The sequence below is a fragment of the Triticum dicoccoides genome, chromosome 5A (genome assembly GCF_002162155.2).
Source record: "Triticum dicoccoides isolate Atlit2015 ecotype Zavitan chromosome 5A, WEW_v2.0, whole genome shotgun sequence".
NCBI classification, from domain to species: Eukaryota; Viridiplantae; Streptophyta; class Magnoliopsida; order Poales; family Poaceae; genus Triticum; species Triticum dicoccoides.
Genome location: NC_041388.1, coordinates 20,707,100 through 20,718,262, shown reverse-complemented (window position 1 = coordinate 20,718,262; position 11,163 = coordinate 20,707,100). Strand labels below are relative to the sequence as shown.

Below are 11,163 nucleotides of genomic sequence, written 5' to 3'. Positions count from 1 at the left end.
AACATTTTTCATATAATTGTTCAGCATTTTTAATACTTGTTAAACATTTTTTAAATACTTGTGCAAGATTTTTCATATATGTAGAATATTTTAAAGTATAAAGAAAAGTACCAAAATAAATCAAAAAACGAGAACAGAAAACCGAAAAATATAAAATAGGCCGTTGCTCCCACGCAGCTGGGCCGGCCCATCTGGGTCCGCCAGACGCGAGCGCTCCCCCTGTCTCGCGTCAAGCGAGAAATAGAGGAGCTCCTATAAGACGCTCTTTGCGTCAAATTGTCGTCCTGACGCACAGGGAGGCAGCCTGAGTAGCCCGTCCCATAGAGTTGTACCGTTGGAAGGAAAAGAAAACAAGAAATAGGGGACCTCATATACGCCGCTCTTTGCGTCCGATTCGCGAGTGCCGCACAGGAACAGCCCTGACTGGGCCGGACCATTTGTTGGGGGCAAAACAGTGAAAAAATCACCGAAATGAAGGGAACAGGTGTACCCGTATTCGAACCCTACACCTTGAGCTGGTGGACGCTTGTCGCATGTCGGCTGAGCTAATAATCTCCGTTAGATAAATAGAAACGAGCGTTATAAGAATATCAGGCGCAACAAATCTACCCACCTCCCACCAACCGCGCACACACACAAAGAAAATACAGATCTCAAACATTGGCTTGAATTTTCAAATGTGATTTCTTTCTGATCGTTTCTTTATTGGTTTTACTTCTACTTCCTTGTTTCAAATCGTAAATTCAGAAAATTCTTAGTGTTTTGCAATAAATGTTCGAAATTTTAAAAACTTAAAAAATTGTTCATTTTCTTCAATTGACTGCCCACAATTCAAAAATTATTCGCATTTCAGAAAATGTTCGAGAATAGAATAATTGTTCGGATTACAAAAAAAAATCGAACATTTCAAAACATGATCCTTATTCTTAATTCCAAAAATTGTTCATGTTTATGTATTGCGCGCATCTTTAAAAAATTGCAGGTTCAATAATTGTTCGGTATGAATTTGTGAGAGAGTTTTAAAACATTAACATTTTTCGAAATTCTATTTTTCTTCAAAAAAGGAACATTTTTTGTGGAAGAAACGACATTGTTTTAAAGCACAGACATTTTCTGAAGACGCCCAATTATTTATTTAAAATATGCAATTTTCAAATATTTCTGAACAAAATTTGAAAAACCACAAACAATTTGGTACATTTTTAAAACGAGAATATGTTCTATATTTTTTGGTAAATTTGAGGGAAAATAAAACATTTATGAAAATTCTGAACAATTTTTTAATTGGGGAACAATTTTCCAAAACTGAATTGTTTTTGAATTTAAGAACAAAATTTGACAACCAGAACAAATTTTCTTATTGTTAAAAATATTTTGAATCCAGGAACAATTTTTGAAATTCTTCAACAATTTTCGAAACCCAAACAATATTTGATTTTTTTTTCAAATTTCAAACAATATTTGAAATCTTCGAACAAATTTGAAAAGTAAAATAAACTTGAAGTTTAAAAGGAAAAATAGAAAACAAAAAGGAAAAACATAAAATAAAAATTCTAAAAAGAAACAGAAGAAAGGAAAAACAAAAAAAAGAAAAAACTGAAAAAGAAACTAAAGCAAAAAATAAACAGGAAAAAGGGTACAGAGAACCTTCTAGAAGGTTCCCAAAACCCAACGAAACTGATCACGTACTCGACCGGCCCACAGCGCGTGGCGATGGAAGGAATCGAACCAGCAACGAACAGCTTGCAAATGCGTACTCTCAACTACTCCAGCTGACTAGCATTACTTGTATTAGAACAGCGCGCGTCTAAAATAACCTAGCACAACTGTCCAATCGGACTTGTCTATTGTATCAAACCGGAATTAGTTACTCTAGTGAACATCTTAAAAAAAGTGGATTTTTTTCTGAAAGTGTATATTTCGAAAAAGTGCAAACATTTTTTGAATATCTGAAAAAAACGTAGACAGGAACATTTTTTTCCATATGTGAACAATTTTTTTTTGAAACTACAGAAAATGTTTTCGAAAAACGTGAACCTTTTCTTGTGAAGTTATGAACAAATTATGAAATTATGAAAAAAAAAATAAACCACGAACAGTTTTTGAATTTTTGAAATTGGAACATTTGATGAAACTACAAAAAAATTGAAACCGCAAACATTTTTCTGAATTTGTGAGAATAAATTTGAAAATGGAACCTCATGAAAAGTCTAACAAAAAAAATTGAAACCACAAACATTTTTTGAAATTCCTGAACACTTTTTCAATTGCAAACATTTTTGAATTTTGGACCAAATTTTGCAACCACGATTTTTTTTACAATTCCAGAAGTATTTTGGAAATAAGAATATTTTCTAAATTTGTGAAAGAAAATTCAAATACATGATTTTTTTAAGTTCTTGTACATTTTTGAATTTATCAACATATTTTATAATGTGGAACATATTTTAAAATCTGAAAATATTGAATTAAAAAAAGACAAATATCAGCATGAAATCAATATGAAAAAGGGAAAAAGGCAAAAGGAAATGAAAAGGAAAAAAGGAAAAGAAACCAAATAAGAAATAAGAAAAATAAGAAATAAATAGAAACACTAAAAAAAGGAAAACCAAAAAGAAATAGAAAAACCGGTTCAGGGAATCTTCTAAGTTTCCAAAATTAGAAAAACTGGCTGGGAAAATCTAGAAGGTTCCCAAAGTCGGAAATGCTGCAACCCGCTAATGGGCCGGCCCAGGTCATCGATCGATCGCTAAGTTTGTGCAAAAGGTCGACACTTTGACACAACGTGCGTCCAATAGGGAATTTCGAGAAATAGGGGTGCCCCAGGTAGACCTCCGCCCCTCGAAACAAAAAGGTAGACCTCCAAAATAGCAGCCCAAATAAGGTGGGCCAACAGGTTCTCGCAGATGATGCGGTGAAAAGTGGCAAGACTTGAGCCCGTGAGATCTGGATCCTTGCTAAAGCGCAGTCAAACGGCTGATGTCGCTGTGAGAGCTCCTAGGTGGTTCGCTGCCGGGCGGTTTCCTGGTAATCTTCTTAAAATAATACATTTTATTAATTTACAGAAATAATATGCTGATTTTTTAAATAATACATTGTCGGCTATAGGGAAGTCGATTGGCTTCCTGTCGGCTAGCCGATTGGGACTAATTGGCTTCCCCTAAGCCGATTAGTACTAATTGGCTTTACCTAAGCCGATAGATGCATGCGCCCATTTTCTCACCCCCAACGTTCCTACTTCTGGGTTCCCGCTTATATTTCAGGTGCACACCTGGTATATTTCGCATCGAAACATATTACCGAATACTACTGGAGTAACTACGATAGAGAAAATCTCTGTTGAATTATACCCTTGAATCAGCCTGTCAATTTGTTGTTGCCATCATTATCTAGTAAAACAGTTTAGTTTATACAATGGTTATCTAGAAAGTGGTCTTCCTATTTGCAAATATTAGATGACATCGACAAATACTAGTTGGTTTATGCAATGGGTTTTTTAGGCAAAAATGCAATGGGTTGGTGATGGTGTAATACACCGATAGTGGCTTCTCCACAGGAAGCCCGACAGTAGGTTTGCCTAGAGACCTGAAAGGCTCACTATAACCCCGGCGGCAGGATAGAGCCATACCCACATCATGAAGTGTGTTCTACACAGCAATCTAAATAGCTGACTTACAGTCACCTCAAAAAATAACAAAATGAAGAATCAACTCCAATCATAGGTTGCAAATTTAAAATACAGTGTCTTATCTATTTACATACAAAAGGTAAAAATGTTATATTTTTTAAAGCAGAGTGTTGTTGCAACCAAATGAGAAAGACCAAAGAGCTAATATAATTGTTTCACATAACCAACACTTACATGGTTTTAGTCTCGATGCAAAATACTAAAAAATAGATAGTGAATTCTCAGAAAATAGTTTAGTGGGATACATTGTAAAGTGTATAATGAATTTTCAGCCTTGTGCCAAGAAGCACTTCATGTTCAGGTACTTTTACATGCATGTGAGATTAGTTCGTGTTCATGTACAATATCAAGGTGAGTTGATGAAAATCACTATACCTAATTGCTCAAAAAATAGTCTAAGTCAGCTATAACAAGCTTTTCCATTGATTAATTTTCCTGCGTACATATATAGAGAGATATCCTTCTTATTCCTCTCAAGTTGCCAGCCTTGAGAATCAAAATAAGGATTACTCAGCCATACACATCTCGAAAATAAATCCACACAAAAAAACGGGGGTTGCATACTAAGAAGATGCATCCGAAAATGCTAGGACAATGGTTTAAGGACAACAGTACCACATCCAACAGACAAATGCCAAAAAGATCGATGCACATAAACCCATGCTTTATTTGATTTGCGAACTAAACTTGTCTACAACTCCAAAGTTCCGCAATAGGCAAAATGATATCAGATTCCATGCGTCCATGAATAAATTCTCTAAGATCTCCCTCCTGAGCGCTCGCAAGCTGCGATGACAGCATGATGTGGCAGAAGCGAGGGTTTGGGTTGAGAAGGGCCATGTGAGGGGGGAAAGAGACGCCAAGGGAGAAAGAAAAGATGATTCAACAAGGAAGAAGGTAGAGATGAGTTGCTACAGGAGAGTAGGGGTGTAGAGGCAGACCACACCATGAAGGAGGGAGGGTGTCGTGGTTTTAGCACGACAGATGTCCTTGTGAAAGGACTAAGTTCCGGGGCCGTCGCAACTAGGTGGTAGCTTGGATGGGGTTGATCTGGAATGAAGGACACGAGCTTACTTAGGTTCGGCCCCTCACGGTGGAGGTAAAAGCCTAGTCCCGCTTGATTGCTATTGATGATGATCTTGATTACAAGGGTTTGCTTTCGCTACCTAGCTTTCGAGAGGTTGTAACTGTCTTTCTTATCCCGGGAACTCTCCTTTTATATAATAGGTTGAGTTCCTAGTTTACAGAAGATTCCGGGCCGTACTCTTAACCCATAACCTAATCTAACTCATAATAATCTTGCTCTCCAAGTTAGGAAAATCCTTCTCCTAGGCCTCTTCGTGAGTCGGCCCACAGGGCTCATGTGAGAGCCGACACTAGCAGGCCCGTGCTCGTTATGAGCCGCCGGTCCTTCTTGCTTTAGCCTCGTCGTGACCCGGAAGTAGTGTGACTCTCAGAGCCGTTAAGCTCAAAAACAGGTCACACTAATCGCCGGGTCTCATCTGTGGGGAATACCCCCAACAGAGGGGAAAGAACATGCTTGATGAGTGGCGGAACTCAATGTGGCCGTGGCTGCTTCGCCGTCACCTCTTGTCTAAGAAAGAAATTCTCCAATAAGTAGTTCGCCCATCAACACTAGCGGGCAGCGGTGACAGAGACGAGGGTTAGGTTCGGGTGAATTTTCTGTGTGCGCTGCTGCTACGAAGGGAAGAAGGGTGTCGAAATGGCAATGGCTAGGAACAACGTACGAATGCTCTTTTTTTTTGAGTTGCCACAACTTTATTTAACTTGAAATAACTTTAGAAATACAAATAATGTCTGGTAAATTCGAACGCCACCCATGGTGGCCAAAAGGTAAAGTAGTTGCTGCCTTGGAAAGGGTGTGAGCCTCAACATTCAGATCCCTCTTCTCGTGGATAAACTCTACAGACACAAAATCATGTATTCTTCCTTTAATATCCTGAATGGCTGCAGAAGACCCATCGTATTCACTCTTCACATGCGTAACTGTTGCCATACAGTCAATGAAAACTTAGATCTTGTGATAACCCAAGTCAGCTGCTAGAGATAGAGCCTCAAAACCTGCCCTGGCTTCTAATATTTTCAAGAGTCGATCCTCCGCTACCATCTGTACCATCTCTGTTTGATCCAACAGCCCAGAATCAAATTTTATATTTTCTCCGCCCGGAAATACTTGTCATCAAAATGGATTAAAGAAGATGTATCTAGACGTCTAGATACATCTCCTTTAATCCATTTTGATGACAACTATTTTCGGACAGAGGGAGTAGTATTTTTTTTTATCACAGACCCAGATTCTAGCATAGTCGCTCCCAGGTGTTGGCGACGCTCCCGGACAAACAAAACGTAAACACCCGAGACTCCTCTCTCTCTCTCTCTCAGTCTCGATCTGTTCCTCCCTACTCCCACATCGGCGCCGCCCCCGCCCCCGCCCCCACCGGCGAACTCGCCCTCTCTCCCACCGCCGCCGCGCTCCACCCTCTCCCTCCCTCCCTCACTTCACCTTCTCTCCCTACACCAGGCCGGGCCGCAGATCGAGCTTCTCTCCCCACCCTAGGTCGGGGCGCCGCAGATCGAGCGGGTCAGGCCCGATCCGCCACGGTCGCGGCGGCGCTTCCCCGATCCGTGCCGTAGACAAGGGATTCGAGCAGGGCAGCGCAGGGAGGGGAGCCTCTGTGTGCCGCCGCCCCCCTGCTTCCCTCCTCTCCTCTCTGTGCCGCCGGGAGAGGAGCTCGTCAAGCCAAGGTTCCCCCCACTTCTGCTCTCTGTGCAGCCCCCTGGTTCGATTCCGTTTGCTCTTCTTGACTGATGCGGTTTACTCACGCAGGTGCGCAAGAGACCGCTGTGTGGTGCTGCGCGCGGGGTTCTTCTTCCACTCCGGCGCCTCCTGCCCTGCCCCTCCGGTGGCCGCTTCGTCTTCTTATACTCCGGCACAGGTGGTAAGCTACTTGTTCCTCTCCTATGCTCTCTCCCGTGCTCTGTGTGCCCACGGCCGTCGCGCCGTGGTAGATTTTGTGCTGGCCATCGCCATGGATTTGGGTTGTAGTTATGGAGTGTCCTGATATTTATGGAGGGAAATTATCACTCAAATTTGCTCATATTGTATCAGTAATTGAAGAGTTTAAATACCATATTGATGTACTACTATATGCTACTTACCTTATATGACCATACGAAAATTCCATGAGACACCTAAGCCTTGTGCATGTTTTGACTATGCATGATTTACATATTCGAGTTTCACAAAATTAACACGACTGCTATCTTATAGGCGACCAAAAGGTATTTGGTGAGGCCTACAGGATGGATAAAATGATAACGTTGATAGTTACTTATACACGATTTATTGGCAAAGATTGAAAAGCCTTGTGTATGTTTGAACTATACGTGACTGAAAAACCGTGTTTTCTTTTAGTAGTACGTGTAGACAAGCTGTCAAATTAATATCAAAAAATAGATTTATACTACCATTTACATTCCTTGCGGGCATGTTGCATGTTCTAACAAGGAATAATCTAAGGTTTACTTTTTTTATTGATAATCGGCTTTCCAACTGCAGAAATTGAGGAGCACAGCATAACACAAGAAAATTGAACCTCTCCTTCCTATGGGGGATTGTTTTGATTTCAACTATGGCTTTCGTGAAATGCAGAACCTGACTGGAAAAAAAGCCTAACTTAGATTGACACAATGGTAAAAATGCCAGTGGAGTTATGTTTTAATTTTATTATATAGAACCATTCGAATTCAGTGGTAATTTTCCTTAGCTATGCATCTTTGGTTGGCATAAAGGCATATTTTCCTTTCTATTACTAATTTAATTCAGAACAAGTTACAAGTTTGTGATGTCAAAATTGTGGTCCTCGTGTACATACTCTGCATTATAAAACAAGGGACAACATAAGGCTTGTAGTTTAATGGATAATTGGCTTTCCAACTGCAGATATTGAGGAGTACAGCAGTAACACGGGCAAATTCAGCCTTTCTTCGTATGGAGGATCGTGTTGATTTCAAGTATGATGGTGTCAACAACGAGAGCAAAGAGCATAAGGGAGGGCATGGCATCCCAAAGGTTTCCATGGTCCCACTTGTGTTCCTCATATTCTATGAAGTCTCGGGGGGTCCCTTTGGAATTGAGGATAGTGTCAAGGCTGCTGGACCACTCCTGGCAATTGTGGGGTTTCTTCTGTTTGCGCTCATATGGAGTATTCCAGAGGCCCTAATCACTGCTGAGATGGGTACTATGTTTCCTGAGAATGGTGGCTATGTCGTCTGGGTCTCTTCAGCTCTTGGGCCCTTTTGGGGTTTTCAGCAAGGATGGGCGAAGTGGCTCAGTGGTGTCATAGATAATGCTCTCTATCCAGTCCTTTTTCTTGACTATGTCAAGTCCAGTGTTCCAGCTCTCGGGGGTGGGCTTCCAAGGACTTTTGCGGTGCTTATCCTCACAGTTGCCCTTACTTACATGAACTACAGAGGATTAACGATAGTTGGCTGGGTGGCAGTCTTTCTTGGGGTGTTCTCTCTGCTCCCTTTCTTTGTAATGGGATTGATAGCAATTCCACAGATTGAACCTTCAAGATGGTTTGAAATGGATCTGGACAATGTGAATTGGGGCCTGTATCTAAACACTCTGTTTTGGAACCTCAACTACTGGGATTCAATCAGTACATTGGCTGGAGAGGTTGAGAATCCGAAGAGAACCCTCCCCAGGGCACTTTCTTATGCTCTTGTTTTAGTAGTCGGGGGATACCTCTACCCTCTGATCACCTGTACAGCAGCAGTTCCGGTTGTTCGGGAGTCGTGGACAGATGGATATTTTTCAGACATTGCAAAAATTCTTGGTGGTTTCTGGTTGCACTCGTGGATTCAAGCGGCGGCCGCATTGTCAAACATGGGCAACTTTGTTACTGAAATGAGCAGTGATTCTTACCAGCTTCTCGGGATGGCTGAGCGTGGCATGCTCCCTGAGTTCTTCGCCAAGAGATCACGCTACGGGACCCCACTGATCGGCATCCTATTCTCGGCGTTCGGCGTGGTCCTGCTGTCCTGGATGAGCTTCCAGGAGATCATTGCCGCGGAGAACTACCTCTACTGCTTCGGGATGATATTGGAGTTCATCGCCTTCATCAAGCTGAGGATGACCCACCCTAGCACCTCCCGGCCTTTCCGGATCCCGCTGGGCACTGTTGGCTCCGTCCTGATGATCATCCCTCCGACTATCCTGATCGTCGTGGTGATGGTGCTGGCTTCCTTCAAGGTGATGGCTGTGAGCATCCTGGCGGTGCTCGTCGGGTTTGCGCTGCAACCGGCCCTGGTGTACATGGAGAAGAAGCGGTGGCTGAGGTTCTCCGTCAGTGAGGACCTGCCCGATCTGCTGGACCCCTCGTCTGGCGCCGTCGAAGATGACACGACCCCCCTTGTGGTCTGATTTAGGATGCGAAGTGTAATAAAAGGATAGGAACATGGTGCCCTGTATAATGCCATGTGGCATCATATATGATGTTGTATACCAACGTGTTGTCATGAAAAGAAATAGAAGAGCATGCTGAGCACATTTAGAAACATCGAAGGAGCACCTCAGACTCTATTTGGCCTAATCTCACCTGTGACATGTCGACATCATTATACATGGTAGACTCGGATTAACTAAGGGGAGGTTTGGCAGCCCAAATTTACTTGCTGGGATATTAGTGCATGCTGTGGTGGCGTTTAATTCAAGGGTATTTTATGTATGTACGTCCTTACCTTATTCTTGCAATATGAAAAAAAGTGGTAGATTGATCCATGTTAAGAACTGAGGGCATCTTCAATGTTGACCCGCAAAAGCAAAATTGCTCTAGCATACGTCCGCGGGCAGGGGAGACTAGTCGGCAGAGACCAATGCCGGAGGCGGAACATGGTTTGAACTAATCGGGCAAAATTTGCATACATTTCGAACATGGTTTGAACTAAATGGACAAAATTCACGTAAACCGGGCGGATATCATTAAAATACGGACATAATCTACATAAAAGGGTCAATATTTCGACCGTTTAACTAAAAAAGAAAATCCTAAACCCTATACCGAACGACCACCTTGTACATGTGGCCGCTCTTTCCTGCCGTATCGCCACTGTCATCGTCGTCCCTCCAGTGGCGGAAGGGCGCCGGAGGGCCGCGATAGCCTTGTCCAGCGGAACCTAAACCCTATACCGCACGACCACCTTGTACACGTGGCCGCTCTTTCATGCCGTATCGCCACTGTCATCGTCGTCCCTCCAGTGGCGGAAGGGCGCCGGAGGGCCGCGACAACCTTGTTCAGCGGCTGCCTTACGGCGTAGCCGCTCCACCATGCAGGTGTGCGGTGCGAAGTGCCGCCGTGGCCAGTGCCAGAGCCCTGGCGGTGTCCTTGCCCTTGCCGGTGTTGATGGAGGTCTCGCTAAGAGACCACTCCTCACCTTACATGATGATCTCGTTGTCGAGGCGGCGGTTGCGCCTAGCATTCGTCTCACTAGTAGTGATGGAGCGATCAAGGGCCCACGTGACGGCAATGTCCGGGTCGTTATAGACCCATTCCGGCGCCGTGTCGGTCTTGGCGAACAACGAGCGGCGGGCGGCGTTGCCCTGGTCGTACCGTGCCATGCTCCTCTTCGGAGATGACGACCCTCGAGGCTGAGGGACCGCCGACACTACTGCCTCCGACGTAATGGAGGATGCCGCTGCACGCCTTCTATATCGCTAGCGACAACTCCTCCTTGATGGCTTGGCGGCGGGGCGGTGAGGCGGGGCCGTCAAGGCGTGTGTACCGGCTGTGCGCCGGTGGCGACGCGGGTTTGTCCTTGTCGCGGCTGGGAGGGAGGGGGAGGTGGGCTCCTGCTTGACCCGTTGTGGTGGGGACGCGGGCTCCGTCATGATATCCATTTGACGGACGAATCTTCGTCTGTAAGAGCCGCCTTCACAAGGAGGCGCGGCCGCTGCTCCGGCTCTTCCGGCGGCTTCTCGTCCTCCTCGTCGCTGGAGGAGAGGACGACCCCCTCCTTGCCTGGGGATCTTGCCGCCGTGGACGCTGAGGGGCCCGAAGAGCGCCCGCGGCAGCGTCGAGGGGCCCGAAGAGCGCGGGCGGCGGCGTCGAGGGGCCCGTCCTCCGCCACTGCCTGCCTACGTTGACCACCATGACTTTGTCATCACCACTATAGGAGGAGGGGCTCAGAAAGCTAGAGGGCAGGCGAAGAGGAGGAGGGGATCGAACAGAAGGAGGTGTGTATGTGCATCGCCGGACCACGGCTTATATAGCCGCGGCCAGGCCAGACGAAGCTGCGGTCAGCTCGCTTCAATGTGACGCAGCGACCGGAGCTGATTTCTTGGGACGCGGTGTCCACGCTTGAAGCGTTGGATTTAAACAAATACATCCATTTGATGAAACAGTCAAACTCGCCTCAAAATTGTTCCTCTCGCACGAACGCTCCGGCCTGGA

General features: G+C 44.6%; 1 protein-coding gene across 2 annotated transcripts; it reads left to right on the top strand.

Moving 5' to 3' along the window:
- Positions 1–6,536: 6,536 nt before the first annotated feature.
- On the top strand, positions 6,537–9,359 carry LOC119298847 (probable polyamine transporter At1g31830). Of its 2 annotated transcripts, none has more exons than XM_037576152.1 (3): positions 6,537–6,645; positions 7,269–7,402; positions 7,653–9,359. In XM_037576152.1, exons 2-3 carry the CDS (start codon positions 7,400–7,402, stop codon positions 9,135–9,137), a joined length of 1,488 nt encoding a protein of 495 aa, XP_037432049.1. In that variant the 5' UTR covers positions 6,537–6,645; positions 7,269–7,399; the 3' UTR covers positions 9,138–9,359. The 2 variants fall into 2 exon arrangements, with proteins under 2 accessions (XP_037432049.1, XP_037432048.1); XM_037576151.1 differs by having other exon boundaries at positions 6,537–6,648.
- The last annotated feature ends 1,804 nt before the right edge of the window (positions 9,360–11,163 follow it).